We start from the raw sequence: 27,759 nt of genomic DNA, 5'->3' as shown, positions 1-27,759 counted from the left end.
CAATTTAGGCAGCATTATGTGCAATATACTAGAGCTTTCTAGTGGGCTTAGTTCCTATTGACCTTTAGCTTAAGTATTATTTAGAGAGTTTACTAGTATGATGAGCTTGGGGAGGCTAACAGTGTCATATGGCCCCCCAAGTTACAAAATTGAAATGGTGAAAACGAACAAACAAAAAAAAATCAAAAGTGCCACAATATAAAATCTTAAGCTGGAAGAGAAATCCTAGCTTGATTTGATACTTCACTCACATGTATTGCCTATGGTACTAGAGCCCTAGAGGTTCCCAATGTGGACTCTTTTCCTTGAAAATAAAAAAGCCCAAGGCATACAAAATAAGCACACACATCAAAATTGAATCAATGTGAACAACTTTGGGGGGTCAAAGAAAAGAGAATAAATCAGGCGATGATTTCATGAGCAATTTCTTTTATCGTAGCTTAACTACAAGGTCTTCTAGGTATAGCCTCTATTCAGCCCTCGGACATGAAATACTTTGCTCTCACGATTAAACAATTTAATTGATCAGAGAGAATTAAGAAGATTGCCCATGGTATTAATAATTGACCTCTAGTGCCTTTCGATCGTTAAATTAGCGCCCCCATACTTGTTTATTTTTTGACATTTACAACTGCTTATGCGTTTGATTATATTACAGTTTAATGTTTTACTACTAACAAATTGTTTAATATTCTATTATCAATCAATTTGTGTGCCTACAACTGTATATGCTTTTTAGTATATGAGAAAGAAATTACTGTGCCAATTTTGGTTGACTTTGCAGTGATTGAAGAAAGGTAAGGACATTCAATCTTGGATGCTCTTCCACCTCGACAAACGAGCTTCATCTCAATAGCTTTCGAGCATGGAATCTACATCAGGAAGAAATGCATGTTAACCCTCACGGACACCCTATCACCTTTGACGAATGCCTTATTATTTCTTTGATTTGAGTCATGGACCGGGCTTGTCGGTCCAATAGGTGTGTAGGTGATCGTCGATGAGAGGCGCACCACTTATCTTATTTTTACAGTAGTTTTGCAATGACTGGCCACTATGGGTACCCATGTGTGAATGGGTCTAACTCTTATAAAAGGTCCATTTGACCTAAAAATCCTCATTCTTTGAGGTGGAAGCTAAGAAGTGCTCTTGCTCCATCTTTGTCTCCTTCTCCTTCGTGTGCTCACGTGTGTATGTGTGTGTATGCTTGAGAGAGAGAGAGAGAGAGAGAGAGAGAGAGAGAGAGAGAGTGTAGTTGTGATCGAGCATTGCGACGACATCGGCGATGGCCAGGCGGTTGAGTGTGACATCGGCGACAGCTCTTTCTTCTTCGTAGCAGTACAAGGTCCCTCACGATGGAAGCATTGAACGGTGAGTGACAACCATTGTTTCTTTGAGCTTGCTAGGACTATCTAGTTGTGTGCTTGCAACCTTTTAATGCTTGCACACAGTGCACAGGCAAGTTCCTAGCCTTCGATACATGTGGCAAAGCGCACATGCAAACAAAGAAAGCACAACAACCACAAGAATATATCATCATTGAGATACCTGAAGAATCAACAAAAGTTGTTTCAAAGAATCCGACGCCAAAAAAAGCACAAATGAATAAACAAAGTTTTCAAGTTTAACCTCAAATGTTCAACAAATGCAAGATCAAGAGAAAGACAAGGATATGACAAAAGATCGAGTGTCTCCAACAGTGATCAAATTTATGCATAGAAACAAGACTTAAAATCATATGTTCACATGTGATACATCTAGAAGCGACAAAGAATCTAATGTCTTATGGAACGTAGATAATGATGGAAAAGTTGCCAATCATCGACCTAGAGGAGATAGTGTACACAAGTTCAAAAAAGCCGATTCCTAGCTTTGGTGTGGCAGAAGCCATACTCAAGTTGAGTACTTGGGAGTACAAGGATACTTTCCACATAATTGACTCCCATCACATCAAGGAGAGTCTAGTCAGGATAAAAATCTAGAGGAACATCCTCTTAACCAAAAGCTTCGACAACAACAACAGTAAGACTCCATGAAGCTTCTCAAATCCATGCGAAGAAAAAATTGACAACCATCGCCGAAAAAGGTGAGATCAACCTTGCAAAATGACGTTACCTTCAAGGAGCCTCCATCAAACTTCCCGCATAGCCTCTATATCAAAAGCCACACTATCGACAATGCAATGGAAACCAAAGAAAAAATTTTATCAACCAAATGTTTTATCACAAAAATATCTTCCAGAAGAAGCCAAAGAGAATCAATCAAATGTTGGTATCCAAAGAACACATCAAATGCAAAGACCCAGTTTCGATACATGAAGCACAAGATCAACTTCAACAACAAAAGGTTATAGGGTGGGTAGCATGAAATGAGTCGATCACGGCTCAAGGCTACTTCCAAGGAAACACCAGTGTTTGGGCCAAAAAGCCTAAAGTAACATCTGGATCTACTCACCTCAAGCAATAGGTTCTACAAAGAGAAAACGGAGCTATTAACGAAGGATAAACAACTCAAACAGGAGAAAGAACAACCACAACAGGCAAAAGAAAAGATCAAAGCAACAAGCAATGCAACAAGTATGGGTGCTAAAGTAAGACTTCAACCTAGCTACCCAATACAAACAAGTGTGACATTGGATGATTCCATTGAAGCTACTTGAAGCACATGGATTGTACAAAGGTAACACTCAAATATGGTTACCCAAAGTTGTACTCTACCTGGAACAAAGAATATCAATCAAGGAACAGAGGGCTCCACCCAAAGTCAAGTGAGGACAACCAAAAGCCAACAAATGTCAATCACGGTCATACAACCTCTAGATGGATACCTCATTTCTAGCTACAAAAGAAATGCTTCTACAACGAAAACAATCAAATATGGATATTGAAGCCTAGTCTCCATCAAACCAAATTAGAAGAGAAAATTCCAAAGACGACACACAGCAACCAACAACAAGGTGGGATCCAAAATCGATCGTGGAAACTCAATCACAAAGAATCCATGCACATCTACAACTGCTTCTAAAAGTGAAGGCTCCAAAAGGTCCTGCTACTACCGTAGAACATGCTTCACAAAGCTATGTCGACATACAACAAGCAAGTCAAGAAGCACCAAAGTCCATAGACCAACACAAGGAAAGAAGCCTAAATCTCCAAGACCTATGGAATTCTGGCCTTGAATAGATACGTCCAAGTCGCCATTAAAAACACATGGCATAATAGTCAAAGTGGAGAAGCTAAGCCACCAAATGAGCAAGGGGTTAGTCCCAAATCTTCAAGTAATATTCTCTATGGTCTATTAGAGCCAATTTGGAAATCACCAATGTTTTGAATATTTGGCCATATAGACAAATATCAAAGTGTTTTTCAAGGCCAAATCCTTCCACAAGGTAGTACTTGAAAAGATCTTTTAAGCCGTGGTCTCAAAAAAATTTGGCTAATATTTGACAATGTAGTCTAATCTTAAGCTCTTTTTGAAAGTGGGAATTGGTAAATTCCAAAATTCTTTAATATGGTGTTATTGAATGGTTGGAGCTTGAATGTAAGTCCCAACAAGACACATGTGCAAGCTATGTAGGTTTAAAGTGACATTACAAAGTAGGCATTTGTCACTGTTGCAAAGTTACACGATGTAATTTTTGAGTATAGGGATGAAAATTACCATATTAGTGGTATGCTAAGATGGCTGATGCAAACCTTGTGTGATAAAAAATTGGATTCACTTTTGTCTAGTTGTACTCATTTAGGTTTTCAACATGCCTTTTATGTATCAAATTGTTATGTTTCAGATGTGTTATGTATGCTAAATAAGATCCTTTGTCAATTGTTGAAGCACATAATTCAAAAATATGGTTGGTTGCAATGCAATTTGAGTACGATGCTATTGTGAAGAATGACACATGTTCTTTGTGTGACTGCCTCCTGAAAAAAATTACATTGGCATCAAGTGGCTTTTCAAGTTGAAACATAATCCTGATGCTAGTGGTGAATTCTATAAGGCTACACTTATGGAAAAAGTGTATGCCCAAGAGAAGGAAATTTTAATGAGACTTTTTCTTCCACTTCTAACTACCATTCGTAGCATTGGTGCATTGGCAGCTTATAATGGTTAATATATACATCATTTAGACATAAATACTATGCTTTTTAGTGGTGAATTTCATGAGGAAGTATATATATCGCAGTCTCATGATTTTGTTCAAAAAGGCCAAGTAAACAAGGTGATGCAGGCTTAAGAAGGCATTGTATGGTTTGAAGGAAGCTCCACGTGCTGGATATGAAGAGATTCATTCTTATGTGGCTGCACATGGTTTTTAGAATAATCTACTTGAGAGTAATTTGTATGCCAAGGATGCAGATGATGTACTTCTAGTCATTGTGCTCTATGTGGATAGATTTTGCTCACTGGACTCCAAATGAGGTGGCTGATTTGAATCCCTCTTTTGAGATATCAAGTTTGGGCCTTTTGCATGATTGTTTGGGCATATAATTTAGGAAGGTTTATGGAGCCTTTTTTTTTGTTAGAAAAAGTATATTGAAATATTGTTGCATAGATTTAGCCTTACGGATTGTAAGCCTATTTCTATTCCTATGGAGACAGTTTCAAGCTTAGTCTTTGTGATGTTGGAGATTACTTTGATGTCACACTCTACGAGAAGGTTGTTGGTTGCCTAATTTATGTACAAATTACAAGGCTAGATGCTCAATACGTTTTCTCATAGGTGAGCACATGCATGCATAGCCTAGGGTCTATGCATTGAAAGCCAATCTTAGTGAGTAAAACATAATTTTCTAACGTTTAAAGGGCTTGATGAAAACATTGGTAATTTTGAGGTTGGTATAATGAAAGACCCTTTGTGAGACCTTTGAGAAATGTTTTTCTAAATCAACATAGTTTGTGGGGATGCAGTTCCTTGAGCGTAACATCCTTGTTCTCTAAAATTCATCTTTGAGGACAAGAGCTCATGATTGGGGTGGCCTTGTATTCCATTAAGATTACTATCTTGATGAGATGACCTCTTTTTCATGTGAGGTGTTCTTGTAGTATCATGTATATGAATTTTTATCCTACAGTGTGAAGCTTAACCTACTTATAGATTATTTCAGACATAATGCTTTGTCTTGATTTACTAGCCTGTATACGTCTCTCCTCTTTTTAAGATAATTATCAATCTAATATGTGCTTATTCATGCAAGAAAGGAGAGAAGAAGGCATATATACATATTCTTGAGCTAGATTACATGATAATTTCCCTATCTTTCTTAAATACACGCAAGAAAGGAGAGAAGAAGGCATATATACAAGAATACAAGTTTGGATTGATTTAAATGACCTCAATCCTCTAAACATAAACCTTAAATGAGAACATTTACAAATGGATTTTGACGTAAAAGCAAATATCTTGATTAATCATAAGTATTTTTTCTTGTTTCAGTGACCATATTGTTGACCCATCATCATGTTGGAGTAGAGAGAATGAATAGTCCTTCTTGTCCAATGATTCTTCACTTCCTTAAAATGGACAATAGACAATGCTTGGGGAGCTCTTAATATGAGATAAGAATTTATGAATTTGATTTACATTCTCATGAGCCTCGTCATAGGAGATAGATTCATGTATGTTTACATTTGGGGCTTGAAACATCCCTTTTTTTGGTCTTAAATCAACTTTTCTTAAAACATTGTTCCCTTATGATGAGAAACAGACACTTGTATTCTTGATTGTATGTGGCTTGTTTGAGGAAGATATTTGGATAGCCCATCCACTTTAAAATTCTCCATGCCGGTTGGATTTTCTCCAATTATCCAATTCTATGCCAAAAAAGGATACTTTCCTCTCCTTCAACTTCATTGATTGGAGTCCCTAAAAAAGTCCTCTTCTTATGCATTTCTATATTCTCGAATCCATCTTTGAATAGTCTTTACATGGGTCAATCGTTGAGGTGAATCTTCATAGAAATCAAAATGCATCTTTGCATGTGAGGCTATTAAATAGATTTTTTTAATTCTCATATGAGAGTTTGTACTAACAATCAACACATGCAAAAGACTGTAAATACAAAAAAGAAAAAACATTCCATTCTTCTTATGCAATCGTTGAATGCCTTTTCTTCGCCTTATGAAAATTTAATTACTACCTTCCCCATACCATAACTTGCCAAATTTTGACACATGAGAATTATAAATTTTCCCCGTGGTTTAAATATTCTTAGTTAAACAAAATAAAGAGAAGAGTGATAGCTATGTGTGCATTGAATCCATGAATTTTTTGGGCCAATGTAGCCCAGTTTGGTCTTATGCACATTTCTCTTTAATAGTTACAAGTAGTTAATGTTTATATAAGTAAAGTTTCGAATGTATAAAACACAATTATTTAGCAATCAACACATTGTTGATGGTTTAGAGTTTTTAAGGTCGACCTCCCTTGAAAGGAGTTCTTCGTTAAACTAGGAATATGCTTACATGCAATGATAAATGGAATTTTGTAGAGACTTTTGTCAATTACATTGAAATGTGAAGGTTTAGAGATTCATGAATTGTGTAATTCGTAGCTCAAATTTGTCAAAATTAACCTTGCTATCTTACAATTTCTATCTCTCTCACAGGCATATCCGACTGTGCGAATCCAATAGCCCCATTGAGAGTGAAAAAGATTAGGTTGAAAAGATAACATATAATTGAACTATGAGACTTTAACAAAGAAGTGTTTACGTTACAAAAACCCTTTTCTTCATCATCATTGTAAGAACAAAATAGAGAGATGAAGCTCCGAGAGAGCTTCCAGATGCACTCCATGAGAGCCATGGGAAATACCTTGTTGCACACTTTTTTTTTTGGCATGCGTGCACACAGCAATTAGGTAGGAGCACTAAAAATCAATGCAAAATAGTAGATTAGCTGCTTTCAGTAGGTGATACTCATACATGCCTAGCTTGTGGCCCAAGTTAATCCACTTTTGCTCAATTTTGGGGTTGATCCTTGCTTTTTGTAACTTGAGTTAGTGATGGAGGGTCACCTTCAGCCTTCTCCTCCTCGGCCTTCTTTCATATGCACGTCATTTTATGCATTTCTCATAGTGCTCTCAAGCACGAAAACCATGATTCTAGAGCCATTTTGAACCTATTTTGATCCCATAATATTATGATGAGATGCTAAAATGACTTTTCACATTGTTCACAATGTAATGAAGATTCCTTGAGAGTTTGTCACCTTTTCCATTTTCTCTGCTCATAAGAGCTTCTTAAAAGCAGTTAAAATGCCGTGTTATCTTTAGCACATTTTGTTTTGGACAAAAACTATTAAAAGAAACCCTTGCAGTTTGTGAATTTTTCAATGCTCTTTGAACATTTATACCGGTGGCTTTTTCACTCTCGGTAGCCCATTGCAAGGTAGATACAATGAGAATGGCTAGTCATGCTTGTAATGACATGAATGTTCCAATATTCTTCAAGTTTAATAGAGTTTGGCCTAGCCATTCTCATTACCTTACTGCTCCAATTTAGGCTTTACAAAGTACTCTCTCTCTCTCTCTCTCTCTCTCTCTCTCTCTCTCTCTCTCTAACTTAGAGAGAGAAAAACCATCTTTTTAGCCACATCTCTCTTTAACTTCCTCAATATTTTTTAGAGAAACAAAAAATGAATTTTAATAGATAAAATCCATTAGGGCTTTTACCAAAATATATTTTAGTGACATAACTTGATGCTATCAATGGAGTGGGCAAAATGCATCATCCACGTTCTCCATGAAACAAAGTCAAATTCATAATATCCAATTCGCAAAAGAAAAAATAAAAAGCTTGCTACACATCAAGGATGCCTACTTTTAAACAAATCAAATAGCTGAAAGAAAAGGAGGCCTGCTTTTTTACAAACAATAATTAGAACAAGAACGTTAAGTCGAGCACAATTAGCCTGCACAGGGGGGGGGGGGGGGGGGGGGGGGGGGGGGGGGGGGGGGGGGGGGGGGAGAAACTATCCCGAGAGAGAGAGAGAGAGAGAGAGAGAGAGAGAGAGATTATACCATTTTCAGCTCTCTTACTCTGAAGGTACCTACACTCCTCCATTGAGTACTTCTCTGCCAATATTCATCAAATGCAGGAACTGCATGCATCACCAATTTCAACTTTGAGGTGTGCTCTTGATGCGATCAACCATACCACACAATTGTTAAAAGTCCATCAATCTTCCATGAGACACTACAAACTAAGCATAATACATGTTTGCATTCTGAAGGTATAAACGATTGAAAATGCGTCTTTATAGCTTTGGGATTTCACCTAAAGCTATATCAACATTACTCAACATGCAAACTTAGCTTAAAAGGTTCTTTTGTAAAAGATGCCTCAAATTCTATGAATGTAAGCAATATCGTAGAGAAAGCAGTTGTTACAATCAAGATTTTGCTCGTCACAAAATGCCATCATGCGTGTGTGCACACACATACCCATCTTTTAAAGAGAACCAAGTATGGCATGTTCATTTGCATAGATTTCTTGTGCATTGTGATCCACATAGGTTCCCAATGCGTGGAAAAACCTTATCAAAACATTACGTTCATCACCAAAACACACATTACTCTGGAGTATGCGCATATAAGGATATGTCCATGCAGTAAATCTAAAGGATCCACAAATATTCATCTTTCAATAATATCCACAATTACATTAAATCGACCACAATAAAGAAGCCTCCAAATACAGCCATAGAATCTAGGGCTCCCTTGACTTTTCTTACCTTTCAAACTTGTGATATAGCCATAAAAGGGACATTCTTTTCAGCAACCCACTAGTGAAAATTTGATATTTACAACAAATCTGCACCATACAACCAATATCTCATGTATTGCTCCTTCAAGGCAACAAGACTTGTGCCCAAACAGAAATTGTACAAAAGAGCTAGTTTGCTTAAGATTTTGGAGGTATGCTTTCAAACCCCTTTCATCACTAAACTGGATGTGTACAATTGGAAAAAATCAAGTTGCAAAAAAATCGTCTCGACAAAAGACTGTAACATGTGTCACAACTAACACTGAGCTTGCTTTTACTCGAACTCGAACTATATCAAAGAGATGAGAAAAAAAGAAAAGAAGACGAAAAGAACCGCATTATACACTCAATAGCCAAACTTAATTGAATGCTTGGCAATGTTCCCATCCTCCTTGCTAATTAGCTGGAAGGGAAGGAAGGCAAAAGGGAGAAAAGAAAAAAGGGAAAAAAGGAGAATTTGCTAGAATGATTAGTATAGTATTCCTCAAATGGACCAATAGCATGCTACTTACGGCCAGTCCCTGCTTTCTCAACCTTATAAAGGCAAACTGGAAGAGGTACAGCTTTCCAATAAATCCACTCTTTACACTCAACCTTGCCCCATTTTCTCTGCGTACTCCTTGCATCTGGTCTTGATTGCCTTGAGTTCCTCATGCAGTATCCGAAATGTATGAAGCATACGATTTCGCTTCTGCAGAGAAAACATATGAAGTCTTGATCAAAAGAATGCACTAATCATGTGAAATGAGGCTGCTACCTGAAACAAGTAGATTGACCACATGACCATGCATACACAAACATTCTTATACGTTTTGATGTAAGTACTTCAGGGTGATCATCCATATAGCAGGTATGCTACAAAGACTGTACACAGTGATTCATTTACCGGGGGGTGGGGTGGGGGGGGGGGGGGGGGGGGGGGGGGGGGGGGTTATGTTGCAAAGGAATATCACCTATGACCCAACAGGAGACAAATGAAATGTTATATTAAACGTCTTCAAAAGGCCAAAATGACTTGTGAGGCCAAACTGATACAATCCTCATGGATCTAATACAATGTCTAGGTACAAATAAAATGAAGTAAAATAAAAGCTAAAAGCTAAAATGAATATCAGTGTCCGAGGATGGCTGGCATCGGGCGCTGTCCGAGGATGTACTGCATCGGTCGCTAAAGAATATCGTCAATGTCTGTGCTGGTAAACAGTTGTACTGGACGTCTCCCATGCAGTGCTAGGGTAGTCCTAATCCTTTGATGGAGCCTCCATCGATGTCGTGGTGGCCCTCATATACGTGGGCGTCTAGCTCTCCCAAGCTCAAAGGCTCTATCAGTCAATATACCTTTGGTATAGGTGGACTTTGAAGTCTATTGTGAAGCTTGCTCATCTGATTGCTAAGTCTCTGCTCTAAAGAAATCAGTGAATTTCCTCTATGAATGTCCCCACTATCTAATCTCATGAGGAGACTCCATATGATTGCGCAGCTCTAGCAAAAACAACCCGAGGCATCTCTGATCCTGATATCTCATGACTCTAGCCAGTGGTCCAAAGCCCTCTCTGAATAGGCAGTGAAAGCGGCCTCATATCTCATGGTACACTAGACAATCACACATGTGATGTAATTCTCATCTCTGGCTCTATATGACACAACTGGCAAATCCTGGCCTTTGCTGGTACTCTCCTAAATCTACCAATCTCAATCTCTAGCTGCTGTGATGATGTGCCCATCTGACCAATAGCACATCGTATCTCATGGGATAAATGAGTGTCCATATAGGCAGACCATAAATCCATCCTCTGTGAGCTGGAGAAGATGCTCTCTATAGAAAGCCATCTTCGAGCCAAGCTCTCGTGTCGGCTATGTCCATGTCCTCTTGGTGTCTAGCTGCAAATCTTTTCTGGTGAGATAGATTATTTTTTTTGAGACACTACTTATACAGCAAAAAACCCTTCACTTTGCATGTTCTAAAAAAAAAACACATCGTTCTTTGCCCTAGCCATGTTGGGTGTATCATGACAGGTTCAAAGGTATACAGGTGTTTCGGACAGGTGGAGTTGTCCATAGAGTTACTCGTGTAGGAGTGACCTCGATTGCCATGCTTATGGTACATGTATGCCGTATATGGATCTGTGATTAAGACAGACTGGTCTCGGATAGGTTTATGCGCTTTTGATTACGACCCACACGTTTTTTCTTGCATCTTGAGCAAAGTTCAACAATCACTTCCGCTGCACCTAACATTGGTATCAGAGCTTTGGCAGTGTTCTCTCTCTCTCTCTCTCTCTCTCTCTCTCTCTCTCTCTCAGCACCTTCATTCACAGTGTCATTCACTTTGTTTGTGATCATTGCACTCTCTCACTAAAGGAACGGAAGGCTCTCCCTTCCGTAAGTAAAAGGAACCCTTGAGCACAGTTCGGAGCACTCATCTTGAGCAAAGTTCAACATTCACTTCTGATGCACCTTACATTGGTATCAGAGCTTTGGCAGTGTTCTGTATCACTCAAGGAAAGAACCAGAAGGATTTTTTTTGCTTGTTGCGATCGCACGTAACCCAAGTCCACTTGGGCGTGTTGATTCCTAATCGTGTTTTTGAAGAGTGATAGGTAACCCAAGAAAGAAGGGCGTGTCCGTCCTCCCCTAGTTCCTCTTTTCACTCATTGAGAGCGGACCGTGCACTTAGCGGCCGGCCAATCGACGTGAGGTGGGAAAAAGCAACTTTGGTGTGAGCGCAAGGCCGCCAAGGGGTACGCCCGCAGGGAAGAGTCGTGCTCGGGTAACAGAAAGGCCCTCTCAAACACCGATTGCAAGCTAAGGAACTCAAGAACCTCAAGAACTCAAGAAACTCAAGAACCCAAGTTCCTCGCGAACTTAAGTACCCAAGATCTCAGCGTATGTTCATCACCCAAAGCGGAATGGATACTTTGCATGAAGGTGATGAGCATGGAGGTGGTGAAGAAAAATTTTCCCCACCAGGAGGTTTTTCCGACCCTCCCCCTTCCCCATCTACTCCACAGTTTGCACCAAATCCTATGGAGACTTTGGTCAAGTCAATGATGGACATGATGCTACAACAAGAGGTGCAATGCGCCACCTTTGATCGCGAGCGCGAGCAAGCCCGCTTGGCGGCCGAAGAAAGAAGGGTAGCCTTGGAGCGTGAGCATGGGCACGCGCGCATGGCGGCTGAAGAAAGACGAGCGGCCTTGGAAATAGAACGTGAGGCGCAGAGAGATCAACGCATGCAAGAGTTGGTCCTACAAGTTCTCACCTCGAAGTCTGAGCCACTCAAGGATGTGGGCGAATCATCAGGTAGCACAAGTCGAGAAGCGGATTCCAACAACCACGTCACGGAGAAGTTGACATTCAGTAAGTATGACAGTAAGATGGATGCTAATGTTATTCATTCTTGGTTGCATCAATTTAATGCTTATGTTGCGACAACTAAGAAAACAGGGAATAGCAAAGTTTTGATGACAACCATGTATCATGCCGGTGATGCCATCAATTGGTATCAAGAGTGGAAAGAGCCATCAATTGGTATCAAGAGTGGAAAGAGGCACAGTTGGTCGCGCACCTAGAGGAAGCCGAGGAAGGCGTGCCCCTTTCTTTCAATTGGGCCGACTTCCAAGACAAGATCAAGGTGCGGTTCTTGCCACCTCAATACCTAGCGCGGTAAAAGGAAGATTGGCGCAATCTCAAGCAAAATGGTACCCCAATCATGTCTTTTTCTAACCCTGTTTTGCAACTTGGCACCCAATTACGCAAATCGGATGCAAAGCGCAAAGAGGCTTTTATTTTTGGTTGGATGAGTATATCAAGTTTGATGTCAAAGTCTTCGACCCCGTCAATCTCAACAAGGCGGTAGCAATTGCTCTCGCACAAGAGATGAAGCACAACAAAGGAAAGCCTAAGGAGAACAAGTCTTCTCACAGTACCTCTCAGACTCCTCAAAATCCACAGAACGATAAGAATGGTAACTCTTCTAGCCAATCTTCCTCTAATCCTTCGGAAAAGAACTCTCAAAATGAATCTAAGGGTAAAGCTGACACACTTGCTAAACCTAAGCTCACCCAAGATGAAAAAGATGCACGAGGAATTCGAGGAGGACTAGTAAAACAGCGTCGCCTTCGGCAGCGGCATCGCTCTCTCTCTCTCTCTCTCTCTCTCTCTCTCTCTCTCTCTCTCTCTCTCTCTCTCTCTCTCTCTCTCTCTCGTGCACACACACACACAAAACCAAGCTTTGTTCCACTAATGAGGATGACACGACAAGTCATTTTCCATCCTAGCAACTGCTCCACTATCACCCCTGTCCCGTGCTCTCCTCATCCCAAACCTAAATATAATCTCTCTCTGTGTGTGTGTGTGTGTGTGTGTGTGTGTGTGTGTGTGTGTGTGTGTGTGTGTGTGTGTGTGTGTGTGTGTGTGTGTTGAGTGTCCATGCTCCCATCGTATGTGCTGCTCAACTTGCTGGCGAAGCTCTCCTCCTCTTATAAGGATGATAATCATCACGTCGATGAGGTCTCCTGAAGTCCAGCTACTCATGTAGTCGAGCTGCCCTTGTCCCCTACTCTCCTCAACCTGAACTTGAAGAGCATCTCTAACTTGACATGTTGTGAGTCAGTACTGCCATTGTTTTGCTAAGCTTGCTCATTATCCTAGTGACCAAGCTCGCCTCTTCTCATGATGAGGATGATGATGATCATATTCTCTCTCTCTCTCTCTCTCTCTCTCTCTCTCTCTCTCTCTCTCTCTCTCTCTCTCTCTCTCTCTCTCTCTCTCTCTCTCTCTGTTCGTGCACCTTGGCTCGTTGCCACTGAGTTGCTGGCCTACCTTGGTTCACCACGCCGTAGCTAGCGCCCCCACAACCTGCTACAGCACCACGACGGTTGACCTCAGCAACCTGGACCCAATGTTAAAAAAAAAACTATTTTTCGAAACATACAAAATTCCCTTTCTTATATTTGTGAAGAGGAAATTTTTAAAAATCATGTTCTCAATTTTTTACACTATTTTTCTCTATTTTGGGGTGGAATTTCTCCTTTTTCCCTTGCCCGGGCCCAGTGTTCAAGAAAAACCATTTTCCCAAACATACAAAATTCCCTTTCTTGAATTTGCGAAGAGGAAATTTTAAAAATTAGGTTATTTTTCTCTATTTTGGGATGGAATTTCTCCTTTTCCCCTTGCCCTCAACATGCATTTTTGGAATCGAAAACAACACGATATTAAGCTGAGACATATTTTTTCCAAACACTAATACAAAATTACCTTTCTTGAATTTGCAAAGAGGAAATTTAAAAATTAGGTTATTTTTCTTTATTTTGGGGTGGAATTTCTCCTTTTCCCCTTGCCCCCCAACATGCATTTTTGGAATTGAAAACAACACGATATTAAGCTGAGACACAATTTTCCCAAACACTGCCCAGGCATGAGGCCACGCGATTGTCTTGACCCGTCACAATTTTTCTCTATTTTGGGGTGGAATTTCTCCTTTCCCCCTTGCCCGATCCATGCATCCTTGGGCATTCATGATAACGATGATAATGATTTTAGTTTTCACTTTACTTCATTTTTATTTTGTAATTAGACATTCCACCAAGATTGTATGAGTGTGGTCTCATAGACCATGAGTGTGGTCTCATAGACCCTTGGCCCTTTGAAGACGTTTAATATGACATTTCATTTCATCTCCCTCCTCTCCACGTGAGACTGTGAGTGCTCTCTCTCTCTCTCTCTCTCTCTCTCTCTCTCTCTCTCTCTCTCTCTCTCTCTCTCTCCCTCCGAACTCCGATTTAGGTGATCTATAGCCTCAATCGAAGAGCACGAAGCCCTCTACGCATTGATATAAAGACAGAATTTTTCTGTGTCATGGAAGGCTTTGCTGTAACAGCATCTCAGAACTGAAAAAACTGTCAAAACTTTGCGTTTTTGTTGCCGACTTGAAGGCAATGTCAGACAAAACTCGCAAGGGTGGAAAAGCCACACTCGCCATGGAGAATGATGCAAAATCTCCAAGGAATTTGGATGCTAATCCAACCACATCATCTACAACAACGGAAGCAATGATCATGGCTTACTTGATCTCGTTACAAGAAACCGTCAACAAACAAGGTGAAGAGTTGCGCGCACTTGCAATGGAGAATGGTACTTTAAGAGTTCTCGTAGTGAAGAATGAGCACCTCAAGAAGGTTCTTGAAATGCAAACAACACGCTTGATGCATCTTGAGACTGAAGTTCAAGAATGTAAACGCTCTCTTGTTGACATGAATGTATTGAAAGAGCGCTTGAGCAAAGTTGAGAGTGATCATGTATTGAAAGAGGAAACAATAGATACAATACGACATGATGTATGTGAGATGAGAAATGCATCCAAATCATGGGCTGATATATGTAAGGATAATGTGGTTTCTACATCTCCTATCACGCAAGCCGTTGTCCAAGCAAAGAATGTAGAGAATGTGGACACTCAAGAATTGCACGAACGACAAAAACGCTCAAAGAACATCGTCATTCGTGGAATCGAGGAAAGCATGGAAACACCCCAATCTCTTGCAGTTGCTATTGAAGAGTTTTTTGCTACACACTTTGGCATGTCAGGAATCATGGCTTATGGTGCACATCGAGTTGGAAAACAAGGAGTCCCTCGCTCGGGAGAAAGACCTATTGTATGTACCATGGCTAATGAGGTAAAGAGAAAGATCATCCTTGACAATGGTTGGATCTACCTCAAAGGAACAGGTTGTAATGTATATGAGGATCGCACTCTTATGCAACAAAATGTACGTCGCAAAGCATATGAGGAAAGAAGCAAGAAGGTTAAGGTATCACCTCAAGAAGAAAAGCCACTTAAGGAGGATGCAAGTCCACCCAACAAATAGGGACACATGATCTATGAGACCAACTCACGCTTGCGAATAAGCTTTTGGAATTGTAACGGGTATCCATGGAATGCGGGAATTGGCATTGATGAGCTTACCAATGACTCCGATGTGATACTTCTTGTCGAAACATGGGAGCATGATGCGCAACGAATTCTTGGATTTGACAAATACGATGTGCATTCTTTGATGTGGGCCAAAAATGCAAAGCAACGAAGAGGCCAAGGAGGCGTAGCATGTATGACCAAAAAGGGTTTGAAAGATGTTTCCATTGTCAAAGAAGATAAGTATAAACGCTACTTATGGCTGAAAATCAGCCCACCAAATGGTCAAGTCATGTTTGTGGCCGGTTGCTACATTCCTCACTATGACTCCAACTTTTATGCTTGCTTGAATATGGATAGAGATCAGCCCTTTGTTGAACTAGAGGAAGACATTGCTCATTACAAGGATCAAGGTGAAGTCATTGTTTTTGGAGACATGAATGCTCGCACAAATATGCTACGACACGACACACAACAAGTAGACATGCCGCATGTCTCAAGAAGAATGGATGACTCATACATGTATAATCGAAGTTCTAATGATGCAAAAGAAGTGGATCACTATGGAAAGTCACTTCTACATATGTGCAATAGTACCTGAATGCTCATTGCAAATGGTGTATCTCTATGGCAAGGCACCAATGACTTTACATGTAGAAAGCACAACGGTGCTAGCGTGATTGACTATATGTTGTTCTCGGAAGCCAATCTAGAATGCATACAAAGCTTTACACTTGGTGAATGGAATCCGGAATCGGATCATAGGATGTTATGTATTGACCTCAAGTGTGGTAAACGGCCCGAGCATGTAGCCTCCAATCATGATGTGAATCATTTGTACCTACGTCTAGACTTCAAACGAGCACTTATATATGCTGATATGGTGGACCAAATGTTAAGCATGATAGAGCATCAAGAGAGCCCAACATTAGAATACAATTGGAAAGTTTTTAAAGAAGTAATTTTCTCTTGTGCGAAGGAATGCTTTTCGGTGAAACACATGTCTTGCAAAAGGTCTAAGAAGGGTAGCACCAAGAAGAAATGGTTTGACATGGAATGTAGTCAAGCCCGAAAACACTTGCTAAGATTGGATGCAATCAAAGACAAGGAAGTTTACTTGGAATGTTCACACACATACAAAGCACTTGTTCAAAAGAAGAGGAGAAGGTGGGAAGTCGAAAAACAACTTCTTTTAGCACAAGAGAAAGCACATGCATGTGGCAAGTTTTGGCAAAATCTAAAAGGCAAGCGCGTTGAGAGCTTTGGTGACTTGACTCTTGAGGATATGTATATGCATTGTAAGAATCTCTATGAGCAACCCAATGTTGATAAGATGGAGTGTTGTAGCTCCCTTCCGTTTATGTCTCCCTTCTTTACCATTGAAGATGTATGCCGCGCGCTTGAGAAACTTGCTACTCGTAAGGCAGGTGACCTTCAAGGTGTCAAGGCTGAAATGATTAAATGGACAAGCAAGAAAACACGATATTGGATATGCGATATGTTTAACCTTGCACTTCAGTATGGCATGCCTCATGATTGGAGTGCAAATTGGATCAAACCTTTGCACAAAGGAGGAGATGTAAACAATGTGAACAACTATCGCACTATAATAGTTGGTTCTTTAATGGCAAAGTTATTTGGATGTATCATGGAGATGAAGATAAGTGAATGGGCTGAAAAGAATGGCAAACGTGCACTTGGCCAAGCAGGTTTTCGAAAGCATCATAGCACTATCGATCACCTTGTCACTCTTCGAGTTCTTATGGAAGCGTCTCGATTGAAAGGAAAAAAGTTGTATTGTTGCTTTGTGGATTTCAAGAAAGCTTTTGACATGGTACCGCGAGGAAATCTTTGGAGACGTATGCAAAGCCTTCAAGTGCCGAGAGAATTTATGCATGCAGTCTTTCGCATCTACCAAAAAGTGATATGTTGATTACGTACGGGAGATGGAATTTCAGAATTTTTTGCAAGCACTATTGGTGTCAAACAAGGATGCCCACTTTCCCCAACCCTCTTTGGGCTACTCATTGATGAATTGGAATGCATGGTTCTTGACTTTATGCAGCAAGAAGGCATAGAAGAGGTTAAGATTAGAAATGCGGTGATCATGCTTTTGCTTTATGCCGATGATGTAGTGCTCTTGGCACATAGCTTAGAAGATGCACAAAAGCTTATGAGTGTCTTGGAACGCTTTTGCCTACATAGCGGGCTGATCGTGAATGGATCCAAAACCAAGGTTATGCTTGTAAAGACCCTCAATGATGAAAATCCATGCATTGTATGTAACAATGAGAAACTTGAAGTGGTAGATCACTTCAAGTACCTTGGCCTTGAGGTTCCATCCAATCATAAATGGAAGGATTGTGCAATGCGTCGCTTGGAAGCCGGAAAGAGGGCCTATTATGCATTTGAGAACATGTGCAATGCAGGAGATATCAAGTGTTGGGCTCTCAAAAAGTACCTCTTTGACACATTGGTGACACCGGTGCTTCTTTATGGAGTGGAGGTGTGGGGTGGAAGCATCGGGAAGTCTACTTGGAAAGAGTTTGAGAATGTCCAAAAGCGTTTTCTCACCAACTTTCTCCAAGTCAAGACACAAACACCCTACATGCTCTTACTTCTTGAGTCCGGATTGCTTCCCATTGAGGTCTTGGGCATGCAAAGGGTTGTGGAGTACATGCGTAAGACACAACGTAGCCCTTTGCATCGACTTCCTAGAATCGCATATGAAACAAGTCAAATGGTTCAAAAGACATGCAAGAGCAAAATACTAAGTTCGGGGTGGATGCTTGATATCAAGAAATGGTTTGGAAGATGGGATGCATGTCACTTGGTCAAGGATGCGTCGATCGACTCCCAAGTTAATGAGGCCTTCTTACAACACCAATGTATCACGGCTTGGGAGAAATCCGGAGGTTCTCGCTTCAGCCATTACACCACACACGTTGCCCCAAACTACAAATCTCTCTTCTTCTCGGAACGAGGTAACCGAACCCATTCCTACATCCTTGAGCCCATCCCGTTGAGTGCGATCCGCACCATTGCCTCCATTCGTCTTAGCTCCCATTCTCTACGCTGCGAGACAGGACGTTGGGGCACTGGCGAGGAGTGTCATCGACTTTGCACCTTATGCCCTCGTCAAGTGCGAGAGAGTGAGTACCACACACTACTTGAGTGCTCAGCTTTTGACCACATTAGGTCCTCTTTTCCCCATATATTCAGCCATGATCTCTCCCTACATACCTTCCTCTCCCAACCACGATGTGGACTCTCTATTGCGACGCTCATTTCAGCCATTTTTGAGCATCGAGAGTCACTTATGAACTCCACTCACACCACGTGACATGTTCATTTGGTCCCATAGGTCATATTTGACCTCCCAGGACGATAATAGAACTATCTATCTATCTATCTATCTATCTCTCTCTCTCTCTCTCTCTCTCTCTCTCTCTCTCTCTCTCTCTCTCTCTCTCTCTCTCTCTCTTCCAGTCTGTTGCGCTGACAGCATTCTCTCTTTTCCCCTTCCACGTGCGATAAGGTGGGCGAGCGCTCCTAAGTCATCACGCTGCTTGACAGGCCCCACGTGCGAGAGGCATGCAGACCCGCAGCAGACTCTCTCTCTCTCTCTTTCTCGCTCTGAGCGCACTCGCTGAGTCGTCGAGCTGCAGAAGAAACAGGCCGGAGGAAGGAGGTCGCGCCATGTGGCAGGGGGGGGCGAAATCCCTTCCCCTTTTATACTAGTATAGATACATAACGGCAGAAGAACAAGTCATTTATTCTAGAAAAGGTCGTTGTTATCAATGTCACATCAAGGGTCATATAAAGAGCACATGTCCTAAGAACCCATCTAACGAATCGAAAGAACCCACACAACCCACATCCTCTGTTAAATTTTAATGCCATAAATGAAAATACTAGTGCGTCCCAAGTTTCCCATGATCCTCTCATTGATGAGTCTCTCATGAAGTGTTATGGTCATGTGAATGGTCAACACATGGTGGTCTTGTTTGATTCAGGCAGTATGCATGATGTGATTGGTACCTCTCTTGTCGAAAGAGCCCGCTTGGAGGTTAGCAAGACATCTCCTCTCGAGGTGTCGGGCTTCGCTCCCGGTATGGACTCTCTCATTACACGAGAGTGCCTTGATGTGTTGTTCACTATTCAACAAGCGTCCTTCTGCAGAAAATTTGTAATGTCTCCTCTTTCAAGATGTGATATGATTCTAGGCATTCGATAATTTCGTGAGCATAACCCTCTCATTGATTGGGCAAACAATACTCTCACTTTCAATGCCAAAAGTGACTCTCCCATTATCATTCGTGGGGAGGAAGTTATTCATTCTTCACCTCTCATTTCTAATGTGCAGGCGAAGCTTGACAAGAAACAAAAGAAGGAGACTCTCTCAGTCCTTTCTTCTCCAAAGCACGACACAAATGTTTTGCATGATAGAGATGTGATTGTTCACAAGGATGATGGTTTGCATGATGCTTTTTCTAGTGAAGCTAACCTCATTGCAGATACAATCAATCACGAAGGGCTCTCTAGCCGAGGTCCAAGGAGCCCACTCAGGAAGTATTGTGTGCTCGCATGATTAGTCAGCACGCATTATTCGAGTGTTTCATTTGTGACGGTTTCTTGTATTTTCGTCACCGTCGTTATGTGTTCCCTTTCCACAGGCATGCCATATTGTACGATGCACATGATTCACTCATGGATGAGCACGGATGTATGTGGATTTCTCTCGATAAGAAAAAAAGTTTGCATTCAAAAAATTCACATTCCATGTCTCTTCCTTGGCACGACACAATTTCAGTAAGAGCACAAGAAAGATTGTCCATCAAGCATCGGCATTTCCATTGTGCTTTGCCACAGTTGATAGGTTTAGGTCGAAAAGTCAAAAATTCAATCTCACTTTTTGCGTGTGTTTGGTGAACGGTTTGGCACTCCGTCACTTTGTTCATCTGCATTGCATACACAGTCATTTCAAAAGAATAGTATTTTTCCAATCACTCTACATGGAATCGGTATGTTCATGATTTTGTGTTGGAAGTGGTCTCAAGATTTTTCCTCCTCAGAGATTCTTGAAAAAAGTGGACCTACGTCCATAGCCGAAGTTGGAGCATTGAAGCAGCCACAGATCACTTTGTGCCGCTTTCGGCGCGGCCCAGAGAAGCAAGCATTCCAGACCTTCATGAAGTTCAAGTATTGCACGACCCACGCCTCAGAGTGGCCAGCGAAGCGTTCTTCGCAGGATTCCCGGAATTGTTGACGCATTTCCTCGACGCCATACAGTTCGGTACAAGTACCTCACTTTGAAAAGGAGGGGATGTCACGTGCACATCTAACCCTATGTGCATGTGGACAAGCTACTTCAGGTCTAGGGGTCAGGTCAGCTTAGGAAGTGTTCTGTCACCTTTGTGAGCCTGTGCGCAGGACGTGCATGTCCAAGCACTTAGAGTAGTTTCATATCCTCTGGTTGCACACAGCATGATCATCAGCATGATCATCAGTACCCATCATGAGCATATTACAGTGCACACAATCCATTTTTCCCATTTTATCCATTTTTCACTTATTATTAATAAGTGTCTTTGTTGGGAAACTGGGTAGGGCAAATTTGCTAAGTTTTATAAAAGAAACCTAGCACTAGCACTATCTGGCAGAAGAGGCAACAGAAGTCCACCAACTTATAGTGCACCTTCTCAGCAAGATCGGCAGGTGACCTAGCGTTTCCAGCCAACAGCAGATTAAGACCAGTGTTTGGTTTCACTTTCAACCTAGCATTTTCAGAAGTACCAGATCAGCGATGGCGTTTGCAAGATCCCAGATCAGGCCTAGAGTTTCTATAAATTGCAGATAGTATCGACGTTTTGCAGATTCCCGGCAACAGATCAGCCCCTAGCATCAACGTTTTCAGTTTTCGCACTTAGACACCGCAAGATCAACCCCTAGCCTCACAGATCTCACCTACCCGTAGCAGATCCTAGCCGCACCGTCAGATCAGCCAGCGTTTTCAGATTCAACCCGCTGTCCACAAATTTCAGCATTTGGGTTTTCAGTGCATCGTCGTCGCGTCGTTGCCATCGCCGTCCTCGCTGACACAGTGTCAGTATTCAGCAGAAATCAACGTTTTGCAGATTTCAACCCGAGCGTTTTCAGAAGTGCTGTTAAACAACATTAATGTATGGTTGTTTATGCATATAGCAAGGCTATGAGTTGTTAATAAAAAGGTTTTATTGTTTATACCTAGAAGTAATTTATATTTCACCTTCTATTATGGTTCAAACATTTCAGTAAGGCTTGCAAATGATTGCAATATATAGTATTTAGTTCTTTCTTGAACTATTTACACTCCTTTTTCATGTGTGCTACGAGCATCACATTCGCCATAAGTATTGGAAAGTATGATCATGGCGAAAGTATGATCATGGGTATGTAGGTTCAGATCTGTTTTTGCTAAATGCATGCACACTAGGTGCTACGAGCCCTAGTATTTAGCAAAGGCTGATTTAGAGCGGCAGGCATATCCATCACATTAGTTGCTTATGAAGCATTTTGCACTCTATGTGCAGTATCTCTATGAGATTATTTTTGGATCTAGCGATCACCAACAAAGGTCATGGCTCGGTTTGGGTGCTTGTGGATCTTTCAAGTTAACCAAGATGGCTATTCAGGACATTGTTGATTCCTCGGCAATGTTGTACGACGTTGTGATCCCCGTTTACCAATCATTTGGGAAGACTGTATGTAAACTGTGGGGAAACACACCTCAGTACTGCCAGTTATCCAAAGAGGATAGCCAAATTACAAAGTGTAATCTTGTGCTAAAGGATATGCGAAGTGCGTACGTTAGCACCAAGCAATTCAATTAAAAAGCATGTATTTCTCTAGTTGGAGTTTGCTTACCATAAGTTAAAGCATGTTTGTGTTAGGTAAAGGCGGTGTGCCTCACCGTGCTTTGCCCGTGTCTGTCGGCCAATGTTCGGCCGTCCACATTTATCTCCTTATTCTTTATACATACAAAAAATAAGGAGCTCTCACTCATTCTCACATGGTGCTCATACACTCAGATTTGGGAGCTCCACCCACATTCTCTCTCTCTCTCTCTCTCTCTCTCTCTCTCTCTCTCTCTCTCTCTCTCTCTCTCTCTCTCTCTCTCTCTCTCCATCACACGCACCGCATTCGGGCACTCACAATTGGTATCAGAGCTTTGGGGACGCGTACGACGGCTTCCCGACGAGACAGAAGCGACGGAGATCGGCTATGGCGGCTTGAGCTCAGCGGAGGTGGATACAGCTCGACGATGTCAGATCTCAAATTAGGAATGTATATTCAGCTTGTATAGAGCTTGTGTAGCAAGCCATTGCTGAATTTTGCAGAAAAAGAGCAGGAACAAGAAGTGTTACAGCTCGTTTTTGCTGTTTTTGACTCCCGAAACAGTGTTTCGGATGGATGTGATCCAGCAGTCTAGGTTTGGGTTTTGGCACATTCCAGACGTGATGGTGATGTCCATTTCCTAAAATTCTGCTCTAAATTATAGCAGGTGCAATAGCAGCAAGTTTATGATGCGTTTTTGGGCTGAAAAAGGAGGTTTTTGGCATATCTCTCACACCCGGACTCAGATACATGTGATCCAGGAGTCTACCTTGAGGTTTCATTCCGGACGCGCTGGTCATAACAGAATTTTGAAATTCTGAGCGCTGAATTTTCTGCAACAACATGTCAACAATCTCGACATATCGAGGTTTTGCAGTTTGATTCCTACAATGTGGAGAGTGATGCGATTTGCATCTTTGGCTATGTATGGCACACTGTGGTGCTATTTGAGAGAGAATTCACCTTGTTTTTGCATATGCAAGTGATGCTTTGGGATGTGACTTTCGGATCGTTACACATCCGGATGCGGTTTCATGCGCATTTTTTATTGTGTGGGGCATTTCAGAGAGCTTTTTCAGCACGATTTTGTGCATTTTTTATTGTGTGGGGCATTTCAGAGAGCTTTTTTAGCACGATTTTGTGCTGTTTCATGCTATGTATGCATTATGCGGATACAGTTTGAGCTAGCCATAGCTCGCAGATAGCAGGTTTACAGGTTTGCAGTGTTTTTTGGATAGGTACACGTCCATAGAGCTACTCAGTCAGGAGTGAGCCAGTTTGCCAGGCTTTTGGCATTGCATGTAGACCATTTGTGGATTTTTCTACTAAGACAATGTCTATTGTCATGCGTATTTGGTGAGATTTTTTTGAGTTTTTACTCAGTTTCCAAGTTTCCAAGGGAAACTCTGCCGGATTATTTCCAAGATTTCTCGCCATGGTTTATGCGTATTCGCAGTTTGCTCTCTGATGGTTTAGAGGTCAAGTTGACTCCCACTGTGACAGTTATCTGCAGTTTTTTGGCTCGCGGTTTGCGTTGAGTTTTGACTCATTTTGCAAAGGAAATTCTATTCGTTTTCCCCGTCTTCTCACCATTAAAGTTTGCAGTGTTATGCCATCTTGTACAGTGGTCGATATATTCCCACTTTGATAGTGATCGAGTGTTTACTCTCACTTTGACAGGTCTTGTCAGTTTGGACACAGTTTGGTATTCTTGTACCCACTCTCGCAGGAGTGAGGAGTTTGTATGCTATGGTTTTTTGGCACATTGTTCATTCATTGACACATTCTGGCAGCAGTTTTTCACTCACATATCTATGTCATTTGTGGCGTCGTTGAGTGATACTCCGGCTAGAGCAGTTTGGCTCTGTGTATGACTTTGTGAGGTGATTGTATGCCTATTGCAGAGGCTAGTGAGCTTGACTGTTTGCTCACATTCTTTGCTTGAGACAGTGGTTTGTTCTCGGCTGGGAGAATCTTGTGATGTCGACTATTGTTTGCCATAGTTTTGGCATGGATATGGAGACACTTCAGGTTAGAGGTGATTCTCGCTCACGATCGCGACTGACATGTTGGCACTGCGGCCACGATGGGCATATTAGGCGTCGTTGCTTCAGACGTATGAGGCAACACAAGAGGCAGATGCATGGTGCTACTATGAGGACAGATGCTAGAGAGTATGCATGTGACGGGCATGTCACTTTTGAGTCTAGCTTGCCTTCAAACTACTTTGTGTCTTGGCATAGCACATTGTCTACGCGTTTTCTAATAGACGAGCATGTAGTTTTTCACGTGACGCCACGTCGTTATTTGTTTTGCTCTTTCTCTAGAGGGAGACTTGGTTGTGTGCAGTTTGCTGATGGTTCAGCATATGACACAGAGGGTGCTGGAGATGTATGCATGTTTTTACCTAGCGGTGCATTGCTTACGCTACAAGATATACGTTATGTACCAGGACTCAGCCAGAGTCTCATTTCATTGCGTCAGTTGCAGAGTAGTGGACATTGTGTACTGCTTGGAGAGCGGTCATTTTAGATGCATAGGGGATCACTGGTGATAGCCAGAAGTGCTAAAAGTGGTCTGGTATACCTTTGCATATTTCTGACACACGAGGCGGTGTAGTCTCTGTGTATTTGCAGCCATGTTTGGAGCGAGAGACGAGGCGTGTCTCTTTTGCGGATGTGCTGCATGGAGAGCAGGTTGTGCATTTGTCTTGTGGTGACGTTCACACAGACAGTGGTATCTCTGGGGATGCACAGCTTGGTCACTCATCAGTTGAGGTGACATTAGTTGAGCCAGAGACCGATGCATTGTTCTATGATGCGTTTGATACATTTGAGGGCGACAGTGTCCTTCAGACAGCTGTGTGTGATTACAGTGGTGCTGATTTTTCGGTTTTGTAGTCATTCTCATTAGATATGCCTTTGCCAGACGATGTTGACATGGTGATGCATAGTCAGGTGGTTTCTGATGAGGATGCATATGGCACTGAAGATGCTGACAGGGATAGGTTGGCACACATAGTGCATGTTTCATCAGCTTTCGGGTCTCTCATGTCTGACCTTTTGGTCTCGAGACCTGATCTTGATTATGCGGTTGGTGCATTTGCAGTGGGAGTTGTCAGTTGTGCGATGACTGACATTGGCATTGTGCATTGTGGAGCCATGTAGGTCGTCACTGGATACCTGCATCAGGAGTGTCATCGTAGCTCTAGCCCTAGTGGTATGCATGTTGCATCTACACTAGAGCGGTTACAGAGTGAGCCAGTGGGCATAGGTTGAGAGCCGTCTTCTAGCACCTCTTATATATACTAATCGTAGGCACACAACCTTTAGTGGAAGAATGTTAGGTAAAGGCTGTTAGGTAAAGGCAGTGTGCCTCACCGTGCTTTGCCCGTGTCTGTCGGCCAGTGTTCGGCCGCCCATATTTATCTCCTTATTCTTTATACATACAAAGAATAAGGAGCTCTCACTCATTCTCACGTGGTGCTCATATAGTGAGATTTGGGAGCTCCATCCACATTCTGTATACTCTCTCTCTCTCTCTCTCTCTCTCTCTCTCTCTCTCTCTCTCTCTCCGCGCACACGCACCGCATTCGCGCACTCACAGTTTACGACTAGGTTTAGTCTCTTCATGTATAATTCAAGTTCTCAACCTTGAACACTAGTTATGGTGGGGTTGTTTACTGATGAAAATTGAGAACAAGTTGCTACTAAGTTACGTCAGCCAATTACTTTCATGGAAAGTGAAAAGAGGTACTCTTTTGGGTACATCTTTGTTGTGATAACTCATTTAGCATGCTCGTATGTGTTCTAAATGGAGTCTACACACTATGTTGGATAGGAGTTGTAACACATGACGGTTGCAAATGGACAACAATGTGGCTAATCAAGATGTTACTCTTGGTTTCATTGAACCTCCTACTTAACCGTATACCAGTCAAGCGAATAGTTGGATACATGAAGGATGCCACGGTGGAAAACATTAGTGTATCACCACTCTTGTTTTCGAGGACGAAAATGCTTCTCCAAGGGGGGAGTAATGTCAGGACAAGGATCCTAAGGATCAAGGCTCGACCTAGGGGGTCAGGGACCTGAGCCAGGGGCTCGGACTGGACCAATGTGGACTAGGGGTCCTAAGGAGCAAGGCTCGACCTAGGGGGTCAAGGACCTGAGTCAGTCGGCCTATATATAGGGTGGTAGGGCGGTGGATCCGACATCTCAGTCTCCTAGGTCTTATAGTATATTTGGGTAAGCTCCTATAATGGGTGTCCCAGCTCCTCTGTGGCCAAGCGTTTGTAAATACTATCCATGTAGACAGAGTCAATCTCCAATGTAAAAGTGTATCGAGTATGCATAGGTGTCTGGGCCAACAGAGCTGTACTAACCTGGAATGAAACTGTAAGTGTGAAGACGGCGGGATCTACTACTACTCCAACAGGCCTAGGGCCGACTGTAAAATCTTGAGTAGTACAGAGATCCAAGACTACTGCCTGGAACAAAAGTCAAATTCTATTCAAGAATTGATGGGTCATATGAAACGGGGTTTCTCGATACATTCGGGAAATTTGACTTACCCATTGATGGATCTTGACTCAAAGAACACGACAGACCTCTAACAATGAAAGTCCTCTAACAATGAAAGTAGAAAGAGAAAGAGTTCCTAAGAAAAGAAAGATAAGGATAAACGACCCCGGCTCACTCTTCGAGAGAGGGCCAATTACATCAAAGAAAGGAAGTGCTTTGGTTGTGGGGAACATGGACACATCTCCGCAAAGTGCCCCAAAAAGACACAGCAAGAACAAACTGAAGACAAGCCAGAGAGTTCAAGAGCAGTAGAGGGAACATGGCAGAAAATGCAAGATGAAAGCACGACTAGTACCAGATTGCATGGGTACTGACCTAAGCCTGATTGATGAAAGTACAGAACTTTGCCGAGCTTGGGGCAAAGTGAAAGATCATACAGCTCTGATTTTCTTCGATGGAGGAACCAAGGCCAACTTCATTTTGCCTGAATCGGCGGCGCGGCTCGAGATTGCACCCGACATGATGGGACCACCAGCAGAGGCAATTTTAGCAACACCCGGACGGGACATAGCCATTACAACTGTCATTGACAAACTTCGGTTGCATTGTCAGGGGTACTTGGGGCACGAGAACTTTTACATAATGCCCTTGGAAGGTTGTGACGCCCTTCCCTTAGTACCAT

General features: G+C 42.0%; 1 protein-coding gene across 6 annotated transcripts in view; it reads right to left on the bottom strand.

Moving 5' to 3' along the window:
• Positions 1–8,817: 8,817 nt before the first annotated feature.
• LOC147426146 (dentin sialophosphoprotein-like protein) overlaps positions 8,818–27,759 on the bottom strand; it is a 64,574-nt gene continuing 45,632 nt past the window's right edge. For 2 of the 6 annotated variants that reach the window (XM_086498491.1, XM_086498497.1), the window contains exons 10-11: positions 13,558–13,659; positions 8,818–9,456 (exon numbers count right to left, since the gene is read on the bottom strand). In XM_086498491.1, coding sequence (XP_086354617.1) covers positions 9,355–9,456; positions 13,558–13,659 — 204 coding nt within the window. In that variant the 3' untranslated portion in view covers positions 8,818–9,354. The remainder of the gene's footprint in view (positions 9,457–13,557; positions 13,660–27,759) is intronic. The other 4 variants (XM_086498492.1, XM_086498495.1, XM_086498496.1 and 1 more) reach the window with 4 other exon arrangements.

The sequence above is a fragment of the Adiantum capillus-veneris genome, chromosome 24, assembly GCF_014529385.1.
Source record: "Adiantum capillus-veneris isolate H3 chromosome 24, ASM1452938v2, whole genome shotgun sequence".
NCBI lineage: Eukaryota > Viridiplantae > Streptophyta > Polypodiopsida > Polypodiales > Pteridaceae > Adiantum > Adiantum capillus-veneris.
The sequence above is the reverse complement of the archived record's forward strand: the minus strand, read 5'-3'. Positions and strand labels throughout refer to the sequence as shown.